Source organism: Cavia porcellus, unplaced genomic scaffold (genome assembly GCF_034190915.1).
Source record: "Cavia porcellus strain 051 isolate PalLab524CR breed Dunkin Hartley unplaced genomic scaffold, mCavPor4.1 scaffold_11, whole genome shotgun sequence".
NCBI classification, from domain to species: Eukaryota; Metazoa; Chordata; class Mammalia; order Rodentia; family Caviidae; genus Cavia; species Cavia porcellus.
Window position 1 is genome coordinate 83,348,586 of NW_026947494.1, and position 26,137 is coordinate 83,374,722.

At 34.0% G+C, this 26,137-nt stretch overlaps 1 protein-coding gene across 25 annotated transcripts in view; it reads left to right on the forward strand.

Moving 5' to 3' along the window:
* Positions 1-26,137, forward strand: part of Wnk1 (WNK lysine deficient protein kinase 1) — a 135,589-nt gene that overhangs the window by 71,896 nt on the left and 37,556 nt on the right. For 18 of the 25 annotated variants that reach the window (XM_063258594.1, XM_063258600.1, XM_063258586.1 and 15 more), the window contains exons 5-11: positions 7,493-7,581; positions 9,476-9,695; positions 10,909-11,242; positions 12,066-12,253; positions 16,980-18,221; positions 20,491-20,574; positions 25,228-25,377. In XM_063258594.1, coding sequence (XP_063114664.1) covers positions 7,493-7,581; positions 9,476-9,695; positions 10,909-11,242; positions 12,066-12,253; positions 16,980-18,221; positions 20,491-20,574; positions 25,228-25,377 — 2,307 coding nt within the window. Of the gene's footprint in view, positions 1-7,492; positions 7,582-9,475; positions 9,696-10,908; positions 11,243-12,065; positions 12,254-12,332; positions 15,248-16,979; positions 18,222-20,490; positions 20,575-25,227; positions 25,378-26,137 lie in introns of those variants that run through there. The other 7 variants (XM_063258603.1, XM_063258604.1, XM_063258606.1 and 4 more) reach the window with 2 other exon arrangements.

Consider the following 26,137-nt stretch of genomic DNA (forward strand, 5'->3'; position numbering starts at 1 on the left):
TAAATGAAGTAGGTGGAGCTCTGAGCAAATAAAAAAACTCGTTTTGCTTATCCAGGGATCTATTGCTGTTGGAAGAGTAGAAGGCTGGCAGAATAGTAGTTTCCTTGGTGTTCAGCAGGTAGTTTTCTCCACACAGCTAATCTAAGTAAATAGATTGTTGGCAGACAGCAAACTTAACGTTTTAAGAGTTGGGGCAGCATGGCTGTTGCTAAACGAGAATGTACATCTCTGTCTGACCTTAACGTTTGTCTTCCTTATGCTGTGGGCTAAGATACCCTGTTAATTTACATCATATCCACTTTTCCCTCATTTTTTTCTAACTATAACAAGTCTTTTTCTTTTTCGAATGGATTTTACAAAGAAAGATTTTTGCTCAGTATTTGTCATCATAAATTCTCATTGCTGCTGCTGCCCTCAAAAGGATTGTGCAAGTGAGGTGGGTAAGAATTTCCGATTTATTTAAAGGACAAATTGTGGCCTTTTTGTTGGCATTGTGTAGAAAGTTTCAGTTTGAGTACTGAGATTGTTAATTGCAGAGTGCTTTTTAAAATATTTAATATTCTGTATTGTATTTTTTAAGAGTAGGAGGTACCTTTTCTTAATGTTTAGGGAAAATTTTTCTTTTATGAAGAGAGTTAAATGTTACTCTAAATTTAAGCCTGCTTGCTTTTTTTTTTTAGGTAATATCTCACTAGTTCAGGCTGACTTTGAACTCTGTGTAGCCCAGGCTGGCCTAAAAGTTGAGGCAATAATCTTCCTTCTTAAGTTTCCAGAGTGCTGGAATCGCAGGCATGTGCCATTATACCTGGCTTTAATTTAAACTTTAAGAATCAAGTACTAGGGGCTGGGGATTTAGCTCAGTGGCATAAGCACCTGCCTTGTGTGCAGGCGGTCGTGAGTTCGATCCCCGGTACCGATAAAAATGAAAAAGACAAAAAAAAAGAATCAAGTACTAACAATTGTTCAGCACAAGAAGATTGAACTGGAGACTCACTTTTCTTTTTCTAGAAAATTAGTTAACAAACAAGTATAATACAATTCAAAGAAAAAGTCAGTCTATAAAAAATTATAGTTTTTTTAAAGTTCAAATAAATCAACTTATTTGATAAACATGTCTGTTATCAACTCTGTACCCTTGTGGACTTAGAATTCTTTGGTTTTCTTGTATTCCAATCAGTGTGGTACAAAAACCTTTTTAAAAAAGATAATGCATAATATTATGTCACCTTGACGATATCTCAAGTAAGCATACATTAAATATTCAAGGTATACTTAACATTTTATGAAGAGAAATAAAGTCCTTTAAAGAAAAAAAAAAAAAAGACACTGCAGCTCAGAGAAATTTTGTGAATCACCAAATACTTGTAAGAACCAGTTAGTTGCTAGCTGTGGGAGAATAGAGTGAGAACTGTGTCTCCTTAATAAATTTTAATTTTATTCTATGTAAGATTAGCTCAATTTATTTACCTTAGTACTCTTTGGGTTTTGTTTTTTCCATCCTTCTTCATGATATGTAGGCAATACTTTGCTTTTTAGAATAGGACTGAGTGAGGGCTGTAACAGGGAAAAGAAAAAGATGGCATTTGGAAGATTGTCTGACTTTAATTTAAAGCCATCTCTAAAGTACATAAACTAAAAGGAAATAAAATACTTTTTGTTATAAAAATATTTTGTTATTATTTTGTTCTTTCTGATGCTAAAAATTATAGTTTAGAATAATGTAGGCCAACTTCAAAATTATCAATTACAAAAATACAGACTTTTCATATCTTAAGAACAAGAAACTTATGAGTGAGTATAAGTGCTTAAAAGTTTTGTAATTGTTTATTTTCAACAAGTTTCTCTTTTATGTTTCAGTAAACCCCCACTCCCGTCCTGCCCCAACTAGGAGATCAAACCAAGATGTCCTCTACCACTGAGCCACATCCCTAGTCCTTTTCTGTTTTTTACTTTGAGAGATCTTGTTAGATTGCTCAGGCAAGACTTGAATTTGTAATCCTCCTTCTTGGCCTTCCCAAATACAGGGATTATAGTTGTGTGTTATCATTTTCAGCTTCCTAGTTGATTTTTTCATAGGTTACTTCAGGGTCAGTGTCATTCTTACTCCATATACTTTTTTGATGGTCTTTTAGTGTACAATTATGAATTCTTGCTTCTCCCCAATTTATTCAAAGAATCATTCCTGAGTACTATGTTTGATCATACTGATTTCTTGATGAGAGCTGACTGGTGAAATTTTTTTGTCATATAAGGCAGTAGTTGCATCTGAATGTTTCTATTGATGTGTGGAACTATCTATACTTAAAAGATAGCCACTATCATAGCTATAGGTTAAGAAAGTAGAAGTATAACCTAATAGATTTGAGTTACATTATGCACAATTTTGGTTTTGTGTTATGGTCTATGTATTTTGTTCAATTTGTATTCCTACTTGCAAATAGAAATTACTATTTGTAAAGATGAATGCGTGTGTGTTTGTATGAATAGGATGAACAAAAGGATTATTTCTTTAGGAAAGTCAATAATAAAAGCAAGTTAAAAAGAATTTTTTTTTTTATAAAGTAAGAGACCTGGGGAAAAAAAAGAATATTTTTATTTCCTTTTTAATCCTAAGCTTTATTATAACTACCAGTTGCCTTTGACCAGCCTTGGATCAGCAAATTTAATAATTCAAAGAGCTTTCAAACTAGAAAGACATTTCATTCCCACTTTTGTGGATTTTAATAGATAAATTGATAAATATATTATTCTTGTATGTGAGATAGGGAATCTGAAGACCAGACTGCTATGTTTTCCAGTTGGTACTGAATTCAAGCCTTCTGTTGTTAAATCTGTTTTTCCAATGTACCTATGCTACATTGAAACAGAAGAATCAGTGCACATTTGCTGCATTAATAGGTGGAATTTTCTCAACAATATGCATTCCCCTGAAACACATGTACTTATGGAAAAAGGAGCATTTTTTTCCTCATCAAATTCTGTTTTCTCTATAGCTACTTTTCTATTAACATTAGAACTATCTTTACATGCAGGCAAGGCATGGTGGCACACACCTGTAATCCCAGCACTCAGGAGGCTGAGGCAGAAGGGTCATTTTAAATTTGAGACTGGCCTGGGCTACAAAGGCCAGCCTGAACTTTAAAGTGAGACTCTGTCTCAAAAAGACAAGAAAAAAAATCTTTATATGATAAGTCCAATTATATAGGACAGTCCAACTTGTCTACCAAACTGTCATAATTTTTTGCCATTAATAAATGTTCTACAGTCTTAATACACAGCATTTTAAGTAGTTATTGCCATTATTATTCTTATAAATAACATTTTAAAAGTCTAAGAAGTTGTTCTTGTGGGTTTTTTGTTTTGTTTTGTATTGATTTTTGTAGTTATTTTGTGTAGCAGCACTAGGGATTGAACCCAGGGATGATTTACCACAGATTTACATCCCCCGTCTCCATTTTAATTTATAAGACTAGGTCTTGACAAGTCGCCTAGGCAAGAATTGAATTTGAAGCACTCTTGCCTCAGCTTCCCAAAGCGCCAGAATTACAGGCACCCATCACTGCATCTCTCATTTAATGTACTTACTTATTTATTGTAAAAATAAAACTAATATGAAACGGAATATTCAGCGTTTCTGCTACCAAAGAACTTTAGTGTGAGGCATCCATTAATTTTTTAAGAGACATGAGGATTTATGAGAGGTTCTATTCTCAAGAGTAGAAATGTGGGTGCTCAGAGAGGTATGATACAGTTGCAAACTGAGGATCTTTAGTGTGTTGGGTGGAGATGATCTAGAATCTCCAAATAATTCAAATAATATAAAGGAAAGATGACAACTCCCAACCTGCTAACCTGCCAGATGTCCAATACAAGTTCATGGTCTCTGAAGTCAAAGAATAAGTTCTAAGAACAGTGGAGGTTAACAGCAGAAAGTACTGGGGGAAAAGAAAGCTATATTGTTCTAAAACAGACAAAAGGGGACCAGAGTTCCCACCAACCCTACTTCTCAATGGAGTTTTATAGAGTGGTGGGGCAGAACTATAATTAACTAATAAGATTACAAGTGCAGTCATTGAGGACCACTGAGTGGTCCAATGGGAAATCACAAGGTGGGTGTTAGGTAAGGCAAAACTATGGTGAACCAATAAGATTATGAATATAATCACTTAGGTAATACTGATTAAATGGGGAAGTAAGTCACAAATCAAGTGTACATGAAATGCAGGGACTCTTCTGAAAGGGAAGTTTGTCTCCTACCTTTTTATAATATCATTTGCCTCTGTTCATCCTCAGAAGAAATATGTAGGTATAGCCTTTGTTTTAAAGTCTGACCCTTAGGGAATGTGCCTCCACCCACTGTTGTAATATATCTTTTACACTGACTCCTTTCAAGGCCCTAGCCTATATTTCTACTTAACTTAACTGTCTATAATAATGGGAGGGAGTCTGTGCAATTCAATCATAAAGTCTTAGTCTTATCTTGTGGGTAGTAGGGGATGGCCCACCCACCCATAGTGAAATAAGTCTATATATGGGAAATCCCAAAAGAGTGGTCCATTCATGGGTTAAAAAACACAACTATTTGCAAGTAAAAAGGAAAGGGAAACTAGCTGAATGGAACGTGCCTGGGTTTGCTGGTTTGGGAAAGGAAAAGGAAGAAAAAAAAAAGAAAGAAAGAAAAAAAACTAGTCTTGTGTCTTAAAGCTGTAGTTTTTCTTCAAAGTACGTTTTTTTTTTTTTTTTTTTTTTTTTAAATCTTGATTTTTTTCTTGTCTGTTTTCTGCCTAGTTTTCATTCAGTTCTTCTATCATACCTCATTTCCCCTCTCCAGGACTTTAGTCTCATTAATAAAAAGGCTCAGAAGATCCAAGGGCTCTTCTTCATCTAACAGCTTCAAAGAAGGGACATTGACTCTGCTTAGCTAGGAACTAAAAGTCTCGTCCTGACTGATCTAAAGGAGACATAGGAATATTGGGTTCCGAAAGAACTATTGTCTTTTAGTAGTCAAACCAAAGTCAAGATCTCCACAGTCTCCGTGTCTTTTTTTAATTAGGTCCCTTATTGTCACCAATATACTTGTCACCAGCCTGAGTCTAATGATCCCTGAGGCTGAAATAAGGAACTTAACCCACCCCTTTTAAAATGAGTTTGTAAGCTCACTGACTTCTAATGTGGAAAGAAATTTTTTCAGGATATGTCAATAACAGACTTGTGAAGGATTTATTAGAGGTACATACAGGACACACTCAAGCAGAGTGTAAGTGTTCAGAAAATGAGATTCTCCATTAATTTTGTGAAGGAATTTCTATTTGAAATGCAAGCTTGCTATATTAAAGCATCTTTTTACTTTAGTATTACTATTTTCTTATTTTATTAGAATTATGTGGTGACATACCAAGTTGGGAAAATGTAGCTGGATTTGGAAAAATGAGAAGATTAAGAAAAACACAGATAGTAATCTTTGCAATCATTTTGGAACCAAAATTTTTAAATACATGGACTTAATCTTAGAGTCAGCTCTACTATGGTTTTTTATTGTGAAAAATTTGTCCTAAGTGTAGAATTATCCAAATTAAGTTACTCAGTGGGTAACTGAAAATTATCCAACATTGGGTACAACTTGGTCTGTTAAGATTTTAGCCCTAAGCATTTGGTGTATACTTCCAGTGAATATTTAAATCTGTTGGAAATACTGAACTAATAGGTTTTTCCTAGACATATGTATTTATGATAGTTCATTTATAAATTGGTGATAGTAAGAAATTAGCAGTAACTAATAAAATAGAACAATTATAACAACGTACTAAAATAAAATTTGTATAACTGTGGTCTCTTTCATGGAGAAACTCATGATGAATATATTAACATTTTGAGACAGAAGTTGATTGCAAATCACTCAAACCATGAAAAGTGAAACTGATACAGGGTAATGAAACTCCCAACCAGTATATGTCTGGTACAAGTTCATGTTCTGTAAAATCGAAGAATGAATTTTAGGAACAATGGAGGTTAAGAGCAGAATATATTTATTGAGAGAAGCAAGCTTCTGAGAGAGCCAAAAGGGGTCCTGAGTGGGTTGCCAAAGTCTGTCTTTTTGGGGGGACTTTGGAGGTGAGACTGGTCCAAGATGGGGAAAACTGAACTTACAAGGCACAGAACTATGGTCAACCAATAAGATTAATTGTTCAGGTAAAATTGACCAAATCAGGGACAAATGGGGAAGCAAGTCAGGTAGGAAGCAGACATTCTTATGAGAGTGACTCTTCCTGTAGGTAGTTGGGATTGTGGTTCCTGGCTTCATCAAGGTGATCCATAACTATTTGGAGAATCAGTCCTCAATGTTTATACTTAAAGTATGGTTGCATTAGTCTTGCCTTTTATCTTGAGATCTGACCCACAATGGAAGGTAGCTATTTCCTCCCAGGTCACAAGACATCTGGTTCTCTGTGCTGGCTCACTGGAGGGCCTACCCTTGTCTGACTGCCTGTAATATTTCTAACTAGCTCACCTGCCTATACCAAAACTATCAATAAAGATTTCACTGGTTCAGAACTATTTTATTTCATTTGGATCTATGAAAGATTATGTACATTTCTTTGATTTATTAAATTGTTACTCATTTTTAGTGCAATTTACTATAGCTGTACTGAGACCTACATATCAGTAATTAGAATTTATATATTCATTAAACTTTTCTGAACATACTTCTGCACCTATGTGTTAGTAGATGTACTGCACCACTTGGATAATGTATTGGTGTAACAACTTTACCTCTTAATTCACATAATCACTTAGATGAGAATGGAAATAAACACCAAATTTTTTCTTTACTCTTTTTAATAGTGGTAATTTGTTTTCATATGTTTTGTCTATTTTCTATACATTGATGAAAGGTTTTTTTCAAAGAACTTACCACTTTATGAAGATTCTAAACTATAGCAGTGAGCTATAGTTAGTATAGTAATGCAGTTAGTATTGCATTGAATGGTGATGAATTTTCTTCTGAAATTAATCACAGTGCTTATATTTCATGTATGTCTGATATATCACTGCTAATTGTTTTGTTTATGCACAATAACTCTTTATTGTGCCAAACCAATATAAGCCCTTAACTCTATATGTGAATTCATACCCACATGTGTATTAAATGTTCAAAATAGTAATTGTTGTATTGATATATTAACATACAGAGTTGGACAAAAGATCTAACCAGTTGCAAGGCTTAGGCTTGGTTTTATCCAAGAACTTCCTTTACTTGAAGGAAAAAGTTGTTATCATTGCCACATTAAGTGACCCTGTTGTCACACTATTTCTTGTTTTTTGATGAGAAGCTAAATTGCCACTGTCAATCCCCTGATCCTGCATGGATTCACTTCTGCAGCCTAATCGGGGAAAAAAAAGGAACCAGTACAACTTAATTAGAAGTCAAAGTTCAGAGACCCTGCTTTCACCAGTGTGTTTTTGTGGCTGATTTTTTTGTTTTTGTTTTTAGGGAGTGAAGCCAGCCAGTTTTGACAAAGTAGCAATTCCTGAAGTAAAGGAAATTATAGAAGGGTGCATAAGACAAAACAAAGATGAACGGTAAGTTGCCTCTTTTGACTTCGTGTTGCTTGAAAAAAACCCCAAAACACAATGTCCTCTAAATATAACACTATCTGATGGATATTTAATACTTGTGATTAGTTTTTCTGTTTATGCCACGTAATATTTTAAAAGTAGAGCTGTCTTGATTGAAGTTATTCAGATTTTTACTGGAACAGTGTGTAAATGTGGTTTAGTTGAGGTTAAGTGAACCAGAACTACTTTAAACATTGCTTTAACATTCAGTGAAAGCTACTTAATTGCATTAATATGATTTATAAATAGAGTTCATTCCCTACTACAGCAAACTTATACCTTAAATTTTTACCCATTGAATTTAAAAAGTAAAATAAAATCTTGGTGCTGGTTTCTTCTTTTGTTTTGTTTTGGTTTTTTGGTTTTTGTTTGTTTTTAATCAGGGATATAAGCAGATTTATTTAGCAGAAGCAAAGAAGTACACACTCAAAAAGGACTGCACCCTTAGAGGTATGAGGTGCCAAAATTTTTTTTCTTTAAAATTAGTTCAACCACACAAGTCTTGATTTCCTGTTGTTATGCAAGAAACACCGAAGAGCAAAACATCAAAATTCCTCCAATTAAGAGAGGACTTTGTCTGAGTCTTAGGAGATCTGGTTTAGTCATTAATACTAACAGAAGACTTTTCTCAGAAGAGTGGCGAGTATCTGATCAACTATATAGCTGATTCATTGCTTTTTACACTTGACAGGAGTCCATATCTATTTTCAAAAAAGTAATCTACTTCTACCATCCCCTCATACCTGCCAGAAAGGAAAAAGTACACCTACCTAGTACAAATATAAATTGTAAATTGAGCATAACCTACCTGCTGAAAAATGGGAGCTATCAGGTATATCAACCACACTGAAGAATTCCATTTCTTCACTTCTCTAGTCTCAAATTCTTTCTCATAACTTCGTTATTTGGGACACTTAACATGTTTTTTAAGACATTTTAGGAGATAATTTAGTTTGGGTTTCTATTTTTATGTATCCTGGGTCTTTAAATCTGCTTAAAACTTTTTTCTTGTAAACAAAAGAATATTTGTTTTGAGTCTTAAAACATTTTACTGTTTCTTTTCTTGATGGAATGGTTCACTAGTATTTTTCAACCATTATATCTAAGGAAGATTTTTTTACAATTAGCCTTCTCCTTGAGTAATCCACAAATTATTGAACAAGGAATTGAGACAGTTTTAATAGAGTAAATAAAAGTTGCTATAGTAGAAAGCACCAAAATAGAAATCAAAGCATTTATGATCTTGGTTTGATTCTATCATTGTACAAATTTTAGAACTATGAGAGAACTGTCAGGAGGTAATAACTCATTGAATGTTACTCAAGAATTAGATAAGGTCATTTATAAGAATTTTGTTACTTATAGTTAAAATACTATACAAACAATTATGCATTTTTAATCTTTGATAGGCTATGGTTTAAAAATTGTCAGAATGTGTTGGTGTATACCAGTGATCCCAGCATTCTGGAAGCTGAGGCAAAAAGATTAAAAGTTCCAGACCTGAGAATATATTAAAAAAAGTTTTTAAAAAAATCATTATCAGTTCTTACTCATAAATCAAATCATTATGATATTGGTAACTTAAGTACAATTCACAAAGTATTCAAATGGAATAATCTTTTTTTTTGTGTGTAAGTAACAGTAATCACCATATTTACAAGTTTATCTTTTCAAGCTTTGTGCAATGGTGAGTGCCTGCAGTCACAGTATTCAGGAAACTGAGGCTGGAAAATTGCTTGAGTGGAGGAATTCAAGATCAGCCTGGGCAACATACTGAGATCCCATCTCAAAAGGAAAACTATCTTAAAGTCAATGACATCTTGTTTTTGTTTCTTTTTCTTTTCCTTCTCTTTGGAAGATATTCCATCAAAGACCTTTTGAACCATGCCTTCTTCCAGGAAGAAACAGGAGTACGGGTAGAATTAGCAGAAGAAGATGATGGAGAAAAGATAGCTATTAAGTTATGGCTGCGCATTGAAGATATTAAGAAATTAAAGGGAAAATACAAAGACAATGAAGCAATTGAATTTTCCTTTGACTTGGAGAGAGATGTGCCAGAAGATGTGGCTCAGGAAATGGTAAATTGGTACTAATCAACCATTTAAAAGTCTTTTGTGATTTATATACATAGATACTGTTCAGCAACAAAGTAGTTTATGAAGTGATGAGTGTGGCATATCTGATTAACATTAAAAAGTCTCTTCTTGATATTTTTTGCACTGGTTGTGTAATGGGTGTGGGATCCTTCTTAAAAGCTATTTTCTGGCTGGGCGCACACACTGGTAATCCCAGACAGGAGGATCACTGCAAGTTCAAGGCCAGCCTGGGCTACAAAAGGAGTTCAAGGCCAGCCTGAACTGCATAGTGAAACCCTGTCTCAAAGAAAAAAAAAAAAAGAAAGCAGTTTTTATTTTTTTTTTGGAAAAAAATTATACAAAGAAGGATAAGATAAAGAACGAACTAGAATGTATTCTAAGTTATTTGAAAGTCTGTAAGTATTTGAGTGACTTGTAAATTTGTATAACTTAGAATGAAAGTTATATTTTTAAATATTTAAATATTTTTAAATATTCAATGAGTCAGATAAGTCCTATAAACAGATACAATTATAAATTATCTTTACTTTGAAGGGTGCTTAAGATCAGTTGTTAGTAGGCACCCTTTGGTGTATCCTTATTTCAAATATGTCTTAAGATCACTTTGCCAGAAGAAAACTGTCATGTTTAGACTTGACAAGATGTCTAGAATAATTAATTATTATTGCAAAGCTACTCATCAAACATTTCTACTAGCATTTATAAGAATCATTCAATAATAATTGTCCCTGAGAATGGATCAGGTGTGAGAGATTTTGTATTGTTTGAAGTTTTGGGGGGTTTTGTAGGATTTTTTTCATGTATTTGCAACAGTTGTTTTATCTAGATAAGTGTTTGCCTAGTGAAAAGAAGTAAAACCAACACATTAATGTCAATGTCTATGAGTCAGAAATAGAGTGAATAGAATAAAATATTTTACTTACTTTTTAAACACTGTGGTTTTAGGTGCCCCATTGTTTTGTTTGTCTTAAGCAAACAGGCACACCCACATTGAAGTTTCTACCAAGATGGAGGTGCCCACACACTTACCACAATGGTGGAGATCTGTGTAATGCAGACCAATAATTTCATAGTTTGCTTAGAAATAGTCCTGAGAGTAGTTCCTTCACCTTCTCTACTTTTCTACAAAGTGATTTTTGTTTTATTTTTTTCTTCTGATATCCTGTTTTTTCTACTATATCCTTTTATTCTGTAGGTAGAATCTGGGTATGTTTGTGAAGGTGATCATAAGACTATGGCTAAAGCTATCAAAGACAGAGTGTCATTAATTAAGAGAAAACGAGAACAGCGCCAATTGGTACGAGAGGAGCAAGAAAAAAGAAAACAGGAAGAGAGCAGTCTTAGACAGCAGGTTGAACAACAATCAAGTGCTTCCCAGACAGGAATCAAACAGCTCCCTTCTGCTAGCACTGGCATACCTACTGCTCCCACAACATCAGCTTCAGTTTCTACACAAGTAGAACCAGAAGAACCTGAGGCAGATCAGCATCAACAACTACAGTTCCAGCAACCAAGTATATCTGTGTTATGTAAGTATTTGGAGATGTAACAAATACACTGATGATGTTTCTCATTGACTTTTTCCCCCTCAATGCTGTGCATCAAACTCAAGGCCTTATACATGCTCAGCAAGTACTCTACCACTGACTTGTACCCCAACCCCTGAATTGACTTTTTATCTTGTTTGTTTTGGAGTAGAATGACAAATTCAACATGTAATAAGGAATTTAAAGTGATTGCTGTGTGGCTTCTTTTGATTCTTATGATAGTGACTAATAGAATAGAAGCGAAAGACATTAAGGAAATATGATCAGAATATAAGATAATTTCAAAATGACCAGTGTCTTGGGAGATTCCAATTTATAGATTGCTACTTTTCATAGTACTTTACTGTTAATGAATAAATTTAGCTGCTTTAAGTTAAACCTGTTGATCTGGTTCAACTGTTTCATCAAAGCCAAATAGCATAGAGAGTAAAAACTAATGTAACTGGTAGTTATTGATTGAATTAACTGCCTAATATTGAAAGCCCACATGTAAGACTGTAAAAACAGGATAAAACCTAAGGCTTACTTATAATATTCCATTTTATTTCCCTAGATTTTCAAATGCTAAGATTCTTGATAACCAGGGGATTTTTTTAAAAAATAACATTCTGGAATTTTTTTCAAATGCATCTCTCATGTATTATAGAAATTTACTTCACATGATTGCTGTTTATTTTTTTCTTTAGTTCAGGTTTGTGCAAACAATCAGTTAATCTTAATGTAATGTCTAAAATGTTAAAATATGAGCCTCATTTTATAACGCATCTATTTTTTGTTTTTGTTTTGTTTTGGTGATTCATTTCAGCTGATGGGACTGTTGACAGTGGTCAGGGGTCATCTGTGTTCACAGAATCCAGAGTGAGCAGCCAACAGACAGTCTCATATGGTTCCCAGCATGAACAGGCACATTCTACTGGTACAGTCCCAGGGCACACAGCTGCTACTGTCCAAGCACAATCTCAGCCCCATGGCATATATCCACCTTCATGTATGGTAAGTAAATAGAGAAGACAGTATAATACTATAAGAGCCAATGGATTATTTGCTAGATTGAAATGTTTTCTACTATCCAAGAAGCAATGTAAGTTTAAAGTAGAAACAATAGATAGTACATAATCTTCTAAGTCTGTGGGTTCCACAGGTGGGATATAGATGTTAAATTCTTAAAATATGCATCTACCCTGTACATGTGCCCGACTTTTTGGTCATTATTCTCTATAAACAATATAACAACTATTTGCCTAGCATTTATATTGTATTAGGTTATTATCAGTAATTTACAGATGATTAAAATATGTAGGATTATATGCAAATAGTATGCCATTTTATATACTTGGGCACCCACAGATTTGGATATGTTAAGTAGGTCTTGGAATCAACCTCACCCTGATACTAAAGGATGACTATATTTCTAAGGGAAACAGAAGAGTATAATTGGAGTATATTAAGCACAATAAATTAGACTCATTGATGTAAGAATTAGCTGATAGACCTACATGAAGGTATTATGTATAAGATTTAGGCTAGTTTGTATTTGATTAGAAGTAATCTCTTTAGCTCTTAAGGTCTAAATTATTTAAAGCACCATAAGCTAGACATACAGGTGGTTGGGGGATGTTGTAAAGAGAGTTCTTTAAAAGATTATCTATTAAAATAATTACTAAGTATTTTCTGTAAGATTTCTTACTGTATAAAACACAGGTAAGACCTTCAAACCATTATAGAATGCTGCATGTGAGTGCTCTAGAGTGAAGAAATCCTTTATTTGTATGATCCTTTAATTTAGCACGCTTGTATTTAATCATCAGTTGCTATGCGTGTTCTTGCCTTTAAAGTCTGTGTTGGATACAAGTCCCTTTCCCAGTATATGTTCATTTGCTTTTCCCTTTATTTGAAGTATATTTTATTACTGATTTTCAGAATCAGTTTATGGAGATCATTTTATATGTACACACACATTAATATCCACTCTTGCTTCTCATGTAGAGAATACAAAGATAGATCACCAGATAATAACCCATATCTTTTACTGACTGACATCTTCAGAAGAACATAAAATATCTTCTCTGTTTTAGGACTTACAACTGATCACTTTATAGCACTTGTTTATTGAGGACTTTAAGCAAACTAATTTTTCCTTCTCAGACAACTTTGTGGAATTCTTTTCTCTATATTAAATGAAAATCTTTCTCTGCAAACACTTGTTTGCTCTGGTCTTTTATGCTACAACGTGAAATAAAAGATTTTACTTTAATGTCCATTGATCAATCTTCTTTGACTAGAATCTCAAGATTAATGGCAACAATAACAGAAGGTAAACTGCTAATTTGCAAAAAAAAGGTTTTTTTTAAAAGAAAGGGTCTTTCACTGTGCAGCCCAGGCTGCCCACAAACTTGCAGTGATTCTCTTGCTTCAGCAGTTCGGAAACTGAGGCAGGAGGATTGTTATAAGTCAACTTTCTAACCTTTGCCATAATTAGGTAGGGTAGAAAAATTTTATAAAAACTGCATGCAAATGTAATTCTGTGTTCTTACATATATTTTTATCAGTTTCTGTCTTTGTTCAGACTGCTTTCAAATGTTTGTAAGTAGATTTTTTAAAAAGTATTTTTAATTTCTTGACGTCCTTTATTTCATGTTTATGAGCATTTATCTCTTTTAGAAAAGGAAATGGGGTCATCATTTTAAAAGACATTAAATATTTTAGCCACTAGCATAGCTATATTTATTTATTCCAAAAGCATTGTCTTTTAATGACAATTAAGGAAGTTTATAATTCTATTCATGTCTCATTCCAGAAACAACCTAATGATAGCTTGCAATAATATGCAGTATAAATTATGTGAAATTTTGGAATAAAAGTAAATCATAATACATACCTGTAGGCAACAAATTCAGCTCAAAGCATTAGTCTCAGAGCCAGTTTTGGAAAAAAAAATGTAATTACATAGTTCATAATATCTCAAGGGAAGTTAATAAACTTGATCCAGGCATCCTTACAGTATTAGACTTATTGCTATGTACGTATGCTAAACCATTTCTGCTAAGGTGCCTCAGACTTTGCAAATCTAAGTTGAATCTGGTATTACTGAAACTTTTTGTTTTTTTAGAAATTGAAATTAAAGATATTTTCCTCTTGACCTAGTAAAAGTACAGAATGTTTCCTATATCCAGTTTTGAATTTCTTCCAGAAAACTGTTCCTACTAGATAAATGACTTTTTTATGTTGTAGAGAAGATTAGGAAGTGTAACAAATAAAATACTGTGAGCCAGCAACTTTTTCTGATGCTTTCTAAAATAGAAGTAAGAATCATGTTCTCAAGTTTCCACAGCTCTGCAAAATAATCCAGTCTTAAAACCTTCCAATCTTATAATATGCTTTAAGCTTTCTTGTTTAATCTTACTATTTGCAGAAACTGTAAACTAATATTGTTTTTCCTGCTCATTACCCTTAGTCAGTTATTTTTTTCCTATTCATAGTCATAACAATTGGTATTTTCTTCAGAATATTTAGATCCTTATGATCACCAAAAAACCTACACTTGACCAACAGGGTAGAGAGAATACTAGTTGTGCCTTGGGAAATTAAATCTCCTTTAAAAATTAGACTTTGCAGAATTGGGAAGGATGGAGCATTTCTTTATGTTAACTATGCCTTGTTTGTTATCACTGTACATTTGGTTATTTTGTTTTCAGACTGTGTTTTTCATGTGTTTTGTTTTCTGTTTAGCCTCGTCGTGGCCGTAGCATGTCGGTTTGTGTTCCCCATCTTTCTCCCGTTCCCTTTCTGTCCTGCATCTCTCCCAGTGCTTCTTCCACCCCACCACCAGTGCTGTCTGCACCTCTTTCTCCTTCCCTCCTTCGGACTGCCCCTGAGGAAACTTTTGCCGAAAAGCTTTCTAAAGCATTGGAGAGTGTCCTGCCTATACACTCTGCCTCTCAGCGCAAGCATCGACGCTCCAGCCTGCCTTCCGTCTTTGTCAGTACTGTATGTAATTGTAAACTTCCTGACAAATGACAAATTATTACCAGTGAATACATCCAGGCAACAACAGTTTTAGTGAAAATTAAATAGAGAACAGAGCTGAACTGTAAACTTGGTTATATAATGTGCTTTCTAGGATACCAATTATTCCTATAGGAAAAATTTTTGAAATACAGATTTAAGGGGAAATAAAAGCAAGGAGGTAAAGAGAATACTTGTAATGTCATTGACACATAACAGTAAATGTCTAATAAAATTGAGCTTTTATTATGTTTTCCTATCATCCACTGGCATAAAGTTTTGGCATTTTCATATCATAGCAAAATGTGTATTATCTATTTTATAACCAACTGTTGGCTAAATTAAAAGCAAAGTCTGTCAAACATTACCCAAACATGTTTTATCCTTACCCTATTGTTAAGAGATTCTAAGAAAGTGGATGAATTTATTTTTACCAGTCATTGATTAATATTTGAGTAGAAAGTTGGTTTTGATATAATTATGCATAGAATAATGGCAGCAAACAAAGTCTACTAAATGTTCTCTTGTGGGAATTATTTTGGCCTTAAGGTTGAATAAGCTTGACACATGTGGTGTGTTTGGCTTTCTTTGGTTCTAACATGCTGTGGAACCTTGCTGCTGCTTTTCCAGTCCAACAATATAGTTAACACTCTGGGTTAGCAACTCTATAGAGTGTTAAGATTTTTAGTAAGGAAGACAACTAATTGTATAATGTTTTATGGTTTTGGGACACACTTTGAATAAATAGCAGTAAAATGAGCATTCTAGTTTTAAATAGCAATCCCCTTTTAGATACTATAGATAGTTGAGCCACTTTGCTAACATAATAGAGGACTTCTGTATTGGTAGAATAAAACTGATCTCTTGAAAAAGAGTCCATAGTAATAAATATAGTAAACTGCCGATCTCATTTGCATTTGGCAATGAGAACTTTAAAATTGCTGTAATAAAAAGTGCCATTAAATCAAGTTGGCTATTGTACGTTATCCGTTTTGCCTGATTTGGACACTAGCTATGAGACTCAAAAAATTCATGGTGTTCAACCTTTACCAATGTTCAGAAAAGTAAATACTTGGTAATTTGACTCCATAATGTATTTTATACAGTGAAACTATTAACTGTGTCTAGTTTGGGATAAAAGGAAAGACATTACTCTCATAGTCAAGCAGTTTGTCTTATACTCTCTAACATTTCTTCTAATTTTTAGTTAAAAGACATACCACTAGTTAATGAAAAACAACCCTGAAGCCTATTTTAACACATAGACTAATAAGAACACAGAAAATGAGAAGACTAATATTACAGCTTAAGTTGTAGCATACTTCTTAGCATCATAAAAATGTTTGGGTTTACTATACTTTAATGCTTATTCTTTAACTTTTTCATTGATAAAAATCTTGAAGTTTAAGAACAAGCATATTAATTGAATATAATAGAACCATCATTTTGGTAAGTTTAATTCATCCTTTTAAGACAGGAAGATTGTGGGAAAGCAATTCTTTATCTAATGCAGAGTCCCATAGATTAACTTTATTGTCCCTGGATGTATTTAATGGATTTTTATTCTGCACATAATTTCCAAAGCATTGCTATTTCTATATGATAAATTTAGTGTAACTATTTTATAGGGTTACACAAACTATCTAGTTGTGCATGTCTGATGTAATTTAACATATGAATGTATGAATTACTTGTCTTATTCATGTTGATACAGCCTCAGTCCGTGGCGCATCCGTGTGGGGGGACCCCAACATACCCAGAATCACAGATATTTTTCCCAACTATTCATGAGCGTCCAGTTTCTTTTTCACCACCTCCCACCTGTCCACCGAAAGTAGCCATTTCCCAGCGGCGTAAGAGCACCTCCTTCCTGGAAGCCCAAACTCGCCACTTTCAACCCCTGCTGAGGACTCTTGGTCAAAATCTTCTTCCACCTGGTGGCAGCCCAACTAACTGGACACCAGAGGCTATAGTTATGTTGGGTACTACAGCCAGTAGAGTAACTGGAGAGCTATGTGAGATACAGGTCCATCCTACTATGTCTGAGCCAACTCAAGTTTACAATGACTATAGACCTGGACTAGTACTTCCAGAAGAAGCTCACTGTCTTATTCCTCAGGAAGCAGTGTATCTAGCTGGGGTACGTTACCAGGCCCAGGTGGCAGAACAGTATGAGGGCATTTCATACAACTCACCAGTACTGTCAAGTCATATGAAACAGATTCCTGAGCAGAAGCCAGTACAAGGGGGCCCTACTTCAAGTTCTGTCTTTGAACTTCCATCTGGACAGGCTTTCCTGGTAGGACACCTTCAGAGTTTAAGATTAGATTCTGGATTGAGTCCAGGATCTTCCCTCTCTAGTATTTCTGCACCTCTCAGTACAGATGCTGCATATTTGAAATTTCACCCCGTCTTTGTTCCTCATTCTGCACCTGCAGTGTTAACTCATAGCAATGAGAGCAGAAGCAACTGTGTATTTGAATTTCACTCTCAGACGCCAAGCTCCTCTTCAGGAGAAGGAGGTGGAATTTTACCTCAACGTGCTTACCGAAATCAGCAAGTTGCAGTGGACGCAAATCAGGATGAAATGCCTCCTCAGTCAGTTGGATTACATGGCCACCTGCACCCTGTGACTGAAGAACAGCGTAATTACCATGCCCCAGAACTGACTGTTTCTGTGGTAGAGCCTGTCGGACAGAACTGGCCAATAGGAAGCCCAGAATATTCCAGTGATTCCTCACAAATCACTTCGTCAGATCCCAGTGATTTTCAGTCACCTCCCCCTACAGGGGGAACAGCTGCACCTTTTGGCTCTGACTTCTCAATACCCTTTATCCATCTGCCTCAGACAGTATTACAAGAATCCCCACTTTTCTTCTGTTTCCCCCAAGGAACCACATCTCAGCAGGTTTTATCTGCCTCATTTTCTTCAGGAGGATCTGCACTCCATCCACAGGTTATAGGAAAACTTCCACAGTTCTTTTAAACTGTTACACACAATTATATTTAAATTTTTTTATCCCTTATTTTCCTGAATCATGAAATTATGAGGAATGTTGTTTAATTTTTTCAGTAGTTTCCTCATCTTTTGGTGGTCATAAACTCCTTGTGTTTAAGAACGAAATATGAAACAGAAGCTACCTGATTTGCCTGTAATGCTTATCAACTCTTGGGAAAAAAAGAATACCAGAGCTAAAATTTTAATCACTCATCAAAATCAAGGTCCCTTGGGCCGGGGATTTAGTTCAGTGGCACAAGTGCCTGCCTGGCAAGCGCGAGGTCATGAGTTCAATTCCCAGTACAAAAGAAAAAGAAAAAGAAAAATCAAGGTCTTTTGTCCTTAAATGTAATACTTTCAAGTAGTAGTGAAATGTACTTATCTATACTGTAAGGTTGATGAGGTGTATACTAAGCTGAAGTGTAAGTTTCTTCCTGTGAACAAGTTTTTTGAAAAGTAGTATAAAAGAATAATAACTTCCGTAAAGTGAAATGAATGAAAGATAGTAAGAACTTTTTTGGAGTAGTCTTAAGAATTCATGCGTAGGATTGGTACTTGTGCAAGGACCCTAAAAAGGTAGCAAAAGAAAACACCTTAGGAGTATGGCTTAACAAATGAAGATGCCTTTATGAAATAACATCAGTTAATCAAGCCTCTATGTATCATGTCCAAATAAAATAGCAATCTATAAGTTAAGAACTATTTCTAATTTTAGTAACTGAGTTAGATCTTTTGGGTGGTAGGTGTATTATTTTTTGTTTGAAGAATTTATGATGTATATTGCGAGGTCAAGAATGTTTTCTATCTCAGGTCTTGCTTTTTTTCCTCAACAAGTTTAATTTAGTTATTTATGTAAATTACTTGCATATAGTTATGCAAGTAATTAAATGTCATAAATTAAACAGTGTTGACTGCTTTAGGTATACTTTTGACATATTATCAGATGTACATACATCTTATAAATCTTCATTGAAGACTGTAATTATATTCAAGACATCCTTCCAATCTTCTAAATATTACAGTCTTATAAAGGACTATGTATTCTTCTTACTTTCTTCCTATGTTCTTCCCCTATCAAAGGCATAAATAACTCCAAAAGTGTAGAGAAAGTATCAGTTACTTAAGTAGCACTAAGAAGCAGAAAGATTCAGAAACTTAAACTATACTGCATGGGCATTCTGTATACTCACCTCAGATTCATGTTGGTGGTTTCTAATGGAAATATTAATGTATTAGCAACCATTCTTTTTATTTTTAATTTTCCAAGGTAAAATTTCAAATGTAAAATAGCTAATTTACAAATATATTACAAGGGAAGAATAAATACTTAAGCCACATGGGATGGGATATATCCATGTAAGTTTCAAACAGCCTCCTCTAAATTAAAATGGAACAGTAAAGGTAATACCCTTTTCTTTCCTTAACCTACCTAGATATGTAATCCTGTATTTGTTTCTCACTTTATCACTTTATTTTAAATTAGATCTTTTCATAATTGGAACGCTTTAGTCAGAGTTTTCCAAACACAACAGGAGAGTGACATTCAGGACTGAATAATTCTTTGTCATGAGGGAGGCTCTTCTACGTATTGCAGGATATTTAGCAGCATTCCTGGTCTCTGACTGCTGGATGCTAGCAACAGCCATAGTTCCCAGTTTTCTAACATCCAGAAATGATTTTGAATACTGACACATGTTCCCTGGGTAACAGCTATTACAGTGGGTACTAAGTAAGCAGTTGGTAATAATAGATTTTTGACATTGTCATTAAACATTACTATGACACTACAAGAAGTAGCAAAAAGAATCTAACAGTATCAGATGATACTATCAGAATCTTTTTTTTCTTGAATTGTTCAGTTTAAAAAATCTTTTACATTTTAGTCTTTTAATACTTTTTTCCTGATTATTAAACTTCCAATAATAATTTTATTACAAATCTGAGTATTCTAGCCAGCTAAAATTATACCCTGAACATCAGTGGTAAGTTAGATTTGAATTATCAGTGGTTTTGTTGTAGGATGGAATCAGAAATTTTCTAAGGTATGATTCTGCTCTAAATTTTTTTTTACAAAAGATACCCCAGAAGTCTCTCCCATATATACTTATCAAGCTAATGTTTCATTTTGATCAAGCAAACTTCTCAGGAGTTTTTATTGCAAAAGTCTGACCTGTGTACACATACCTTTAGCCTTCTCTAATTTGTTGTGTTCACTTCTTTCATTCAGGCACAGGGTCAGAGCCAGGGCCAGCCATCTTCAAGTAGCTTAGCAGGGGTCCCATCTTCCCAACCCATCCAACATCCTCAGCAGGTAAGAACAATACAATGCTGTATTTTATGATTAGCAGTTATAGCCAAAATACTGTTTTATATCTTTTATAAATTAGATTCCTAATAAAAATGGCTTCCTAAGTTTTTGAAAAGGAAATTAGGAAGCATAACATTGTCTTATTCATTTTAGAGAATATCATTTATTATACTTTTGAATAATATATATAGTTGATATTTGAAAAAAGTATCTTACTGATATAATTTATCCACTTTCTTAACTGATTATACATATAAACAGTACAAAGACTTACCAGTTTGTTTCTACTTATGTATATGTATTTTGTTTATTTGTGTTTTGGTACCAGGGATTGAACTCATGACCTTGCACTTGCCAGGCAGGCAACTAAGCCACTGAGCGAAATCCCCAGCCACTCTACTTATATCTTTATGACTTGTCCACATATGAGCACTCTGTCATATTTTTTCATTGTGCCTTATTGTCATAATCCTAAATTCTTTTTAAATTATTGCTACTATTTGGGATATAGTATTAGATTTCATGCTCCAAGGCATTGAATGAAGGCCTTAAGAACAGCTACTGCAGAAAGATTGGAGGAAAATTTTTCATTAAACTTGTAATTTTGCATGGTTTGTTCCAGAAGATCCAAGAAGCTCAAGAGATTATGTAATGCTTATATATGTGGCCAAAGTGATCATTTTAAAATTAAATATAGTTCTTCACTGATATTAGTTAACAGGAATAATTTTCAAAGAAGTAATATATTTTGCAGTAAGTGATATTTAGGAACTGCTTCAAACAAAATTTATACCACTACCTGTGAAATACAAACCTCAAGAGTTACAGTGGTGTGCTTCTATCATCCAGGCTGCTCAGATGGAAGAAGCAGAAGGATCACACATTCAAGGCCAGGCTGAGCAACTTATTAGCAAGACGGTATCTCAAAAATAAAAATTTTAAAAAGAGATAGGGATATAACCTAGCACTCCTTGGCCTCAGCACTTCCCCAAAAAAGTTAATAGTGTATCTATGTTGAGCCAAAAGTAACTGTCTTCAACTAAGAAATTTTGTGATCATAAGCCAAGTTGTGGAATATCCTAGTAAATAGTTCTTTACTATAAGAGTACCTGTAAAGCAGCAGTGACAAACCTACAGCATGTGTGCCACAGCAGGCTGTTTGTATCACTGAAAGCCTAAAGGTTTGCCATCACTCTACAGTCTTCAGGTATTCCTTTTCTATTCAGCTGGGGAGCACGTATGTTTTGCTTGAAGCAGCCATGTCCAACAGATGATACACAGTGAAAATAGTTCAAACTGGTCTCATAAAGTAAGTTTCTGCAAATCCTGAGGCAAGGCTGCTGTGGTTAAGCCATTACCTTCTTGGCTGTAATGTTGCTAATTACACAAACAGATCACTGTGCTTTTTGTGCTACCCAGAGATGTCACTTCTAAAATACTTTACTGAGATAGGTACCTATCATTTGTCTTAAGCGAAGTGTGAGGGAATAAATTCTACAGTCCTTCAATGTTAACTCCTCCATCCCGAACTAAGCAAGTTTTTTTTTGTTTTGTTTTGTTTTGTTACTAAGTTCAGATACTATAGGTTAATCAAGATGGATTGAGTAATGATTGCGGTCAAGGAATGAAAATAATGTGTAAACATATGTATACTTCTACAAAAGAAATAAGAATAGTAGCTAATTCATACAATATACAAGGCATTTTACCTGTAGTTTTATTTTGTTCCTGTAAAAATCCTGTAAGTGTAGTTAGTATCATCATTTCCATTTTATTAATGGGAAGTTTGAGCAATTTATCTAAACCTATACTGTAACTTATAAGAAGTAAAAATAGCTTAAATAGTCTGACTTCACTGCTCACCATTTAACTACTACCCAATTGTATCCCCAAAGGGAAAGAAATTAACATGTCTGTTGAGTAGAACGGAGTTATTGAAAGACTGTGTGTGTGTGTGTGTGTGTGTGTGTGTGTGTGTGTGTATTATATATATATAAGTATGTTAGACTCTGATTATAAGTTAGATTCAGATGGAAGAATAAAGAATTTTTCCAGACCTAAAAGGGGAAGAGGAGCATTATGAGTAAAGGTAGAAGATGCAAAGATAAAAAAGTAAGAGACAGAAACAAATATGCATTTATTTTGGCTTAGAATATAAAGATATATAAAGATGTAAGTTAAAGAGTTGATAATTCAAATTTTGTTGTATGATTATAAACTGGTATAACTGGGAAAGAATAGGGATTTGATGGTTACTGAATCATCAAATACAGTATAAGGTGGAATTTCTTTTTCCCATCATATTTATTCCTTAGAAGAGAATTATGGTGTATTCAAATCTTTATACTATCATATTACAGAATTCTCATTGTTCTTTATTTTGAACAGCCCCCAAAATGTTAATAAAATCAAAATAAAGTCCCTACTCTTGGAGATATAGCTTCACTAATCGATTTGTGTGTGTGTGTGTGTGTGTATGTAAATTTTTTTCTCCCCTTTTTGGACAAGGTCTTATTGTCTCGTTCAAGCTGGCCTTGAACTTGCAGCAGTCTTCCTGCCTCAGCCCCCTGAGTACTAGGATTATAGGTGTATGCTGCCATGCTTGGCTGTGTATATCTTTACAAATAATTTGTTTAAAGAAGTTATACAAAGTTTACATAAATATAAACTTGTGAGACAAATGAAAAAAAAAAAAAAAAAAACCTACCTAAACTAATAATGTCCGAACAGATACTTATCATTTCAAATTCTACTTTGAGACCACTTAAAGGGAAAGTACTTTGTTATGCTGGAAACCTGCCATAGCACCCATGAAGTGAAAATAAAAATGTTGATGTCTTTCGTTTGAAGAATTTAAGAAAAGAGAACAGTGTTTTTGAATTAATACATTTTATGTAACTTATCTAGTTAAGTAAAAATGAATTAGATAATTATACGTATTTCTTTAATGTGTGTAATAATACACGTTCTTTAATATTTAAGCATGTTGGCAAAAATATTGTTTGGTTTTTAGTTTCTTTTTTCAATAGGAAAATAAGAGTCTGATATTTAGAGTTATCTTAGCGTTGTTTACATGTGATACCTTAGTTTCTGGGGAAAGTTTTTATATAGTTCAACTAACCATGATAAAGTAAGAATACACTATTAGAAGGCTGGGGATTTAGCTCAGTGGCATAAGCTTCTGCCTGGCAAGTGCAAGGTCATGAGTTTGATCCCCAGTCCCCCCCCAAAATACACTACTAGGAATAATTAAATAGGAACAAAACAAATATGACTGCTATCACTATTATAGTGCAGATTTTTTCGATAATCTTACTTTATATATTTAAAGAAGGAATAAATACAAGAACAAAAAGATTATCACTTATTTTTTTTGATTATCACTTATTTTTAAGATTACCACTTAACAAATCCAAGTCAAACTATATATGACAAATCCAAGTAACTATATATGTAATAAAGACAAAATAAATAGCTTGTCTTTATATAAGTCTTAACCAGTTTGTCCTGTGTATGTACCAGGACACAAATAAAATGTGTTGGTTGGAGCATTAAGTAGCAAAAAATGCAAACATTTTCATTATTGGCAGATTACTCTTTACTATGAGATGGGTTTGTTTTTGTTTTATTTGTTTCAGCAACACAACTGTGTGTAAATGCCAACTGATATCTAGGAGAAAAGTCATAAAGATGATATACCAAACCATGAACAGGATTAGGGTATTTTCATTTAACTTTATAATTAGAATTACTGGTTAAGATATTTATAAATAGGTGTTGATAAGAAAAAATTAAATTAGTTATAATTACTAGAGTCTTGAAAATCAGCTATAAAGGTCAATTTTTTTTTTTTTTTTAGGTAAAAGAGATTTTAATGTTAGTGATGCTCCTGTTTTGCTTGCTTGAATTATTACAAAGTTTAGTATTTGGGTGTAATTGCATGTCAGTACCTGTTACATGGTTAATTCCCAGATGTCACTCCTTTTGCCTCACTTTGAGTAGAATGGTCTTGTTCTTGTTTTCAAAAAGGAAATTTTATTTTCTAATACAATGAGCAGTTTTATTCTGTAATAATATGCAGTGATACTACAGCTAGTAAGCAGTGAAATTAAAAATTGAAATTATTTCCTGGTTAAAAACTCAATGCTTTTCTCACTATTCTGTGGCTGCAATTAAAGTAATTACACAGTGGACAAACTAGGGTGAGAAAGTTGTTTGGACACAGTATCTAAATGTCTCTGATAGGTTTGCTGTTGGGTGAGGGTGACACTGGGTGAAGAACTAGTGGGGACTCAAGTTTTGGAACATTGGTTAATTGTTACATGAGCATCACAAAGAATGTTAGAGAAAAAACATAAAGGGGAACTTGGGTTTTTGCATGATGTCAGCAAAGAGAACATATGTAAGAGAAATTGATAAATTTGCATTTCTAAATTAACTGTATTCCTTAGAAACATGCCATTAACTTGAAATAAAACTGAATCATGAACCACACATCCTGTGGGGTACATGCCCCTAGGCCAGCTATTGAGGAGGCTGAGGCAGGAGAATAGATGGAGCCCAGAAGGTTGGAGCTAGCTTGGGTGACAGAGGGAGAACCCACTCAAAAACAAAAGAACAACAAAAATAGTTGAATCCTTATATTTTTATTCTTAGCAACAAGGAATACAGCAGACGGCCCTTCCTCAGCAGACAGCACAGTATTCACTTACACAGACAGCAACCTCCAGTGAGGCCACTACTGCACAGCCAGTGAGTCAGCCTCAGGCTCCACAGGTCTTGCCTCAAGTGTCAGCAGGAAAACAGGTAAACTCTTAATTCCTGAAAAGATACTAAAAGGATCTCCATGTAATTTGCCCTTGCTTGTAGATAAACTTCTACTCTTCTAATAGTGAAACATTTATTGAACCTGGTTAATCTCATTGAAATGACATGTGAATTGCTCCATTTGTACATATGTATTATTTAATGTAAATGAGTACGTAATGATTTCAGTGACAACCTATAAATATTTCACTTTCAGGATTATCAGTATAAAATAGAGTTACAGGTATTTAAAACTAATGGATTAAGTAATAGACTTCTGACATTCTCTAGAAATAGTTAATTGTATGATATAGGTTTGTAGTTGTGTTTCATTCTCATGTAGATTTCTGCTGTTTCCTCTCATTGTATACTGATAGTCATACTGTCAAACTTCCTTACTAGGAGTAGGGTTGTGTTTTTTAAATTTTTTTTTTTTTTTTAGGTAGGTCTAATCTCTTGAAAAGTGTTCTGTAGGAAGTACTGTTTTGTTTCTTTTCAGGGGAGTGGTTTTGGTGTTTTGTTGTGTTGTGTTGTGTGGGGTTTTGGTTTTGGTTTTTTGTATTCAGAATGGAACTCAAGACCATGTGCTTGCCAAGCAAGTGCTTGTACCATTGAGCTTTATTCTCTGCCCAGGAAATACGATTTCCTTAATGACCTTTTTTCAGTTTTATCTATGGATATCATTATACTTACATGATAAGTACAGTGTGTTACTATTGTATTTCATCGTATCTAAAATACTGTTGCCTGTAAAATGCAC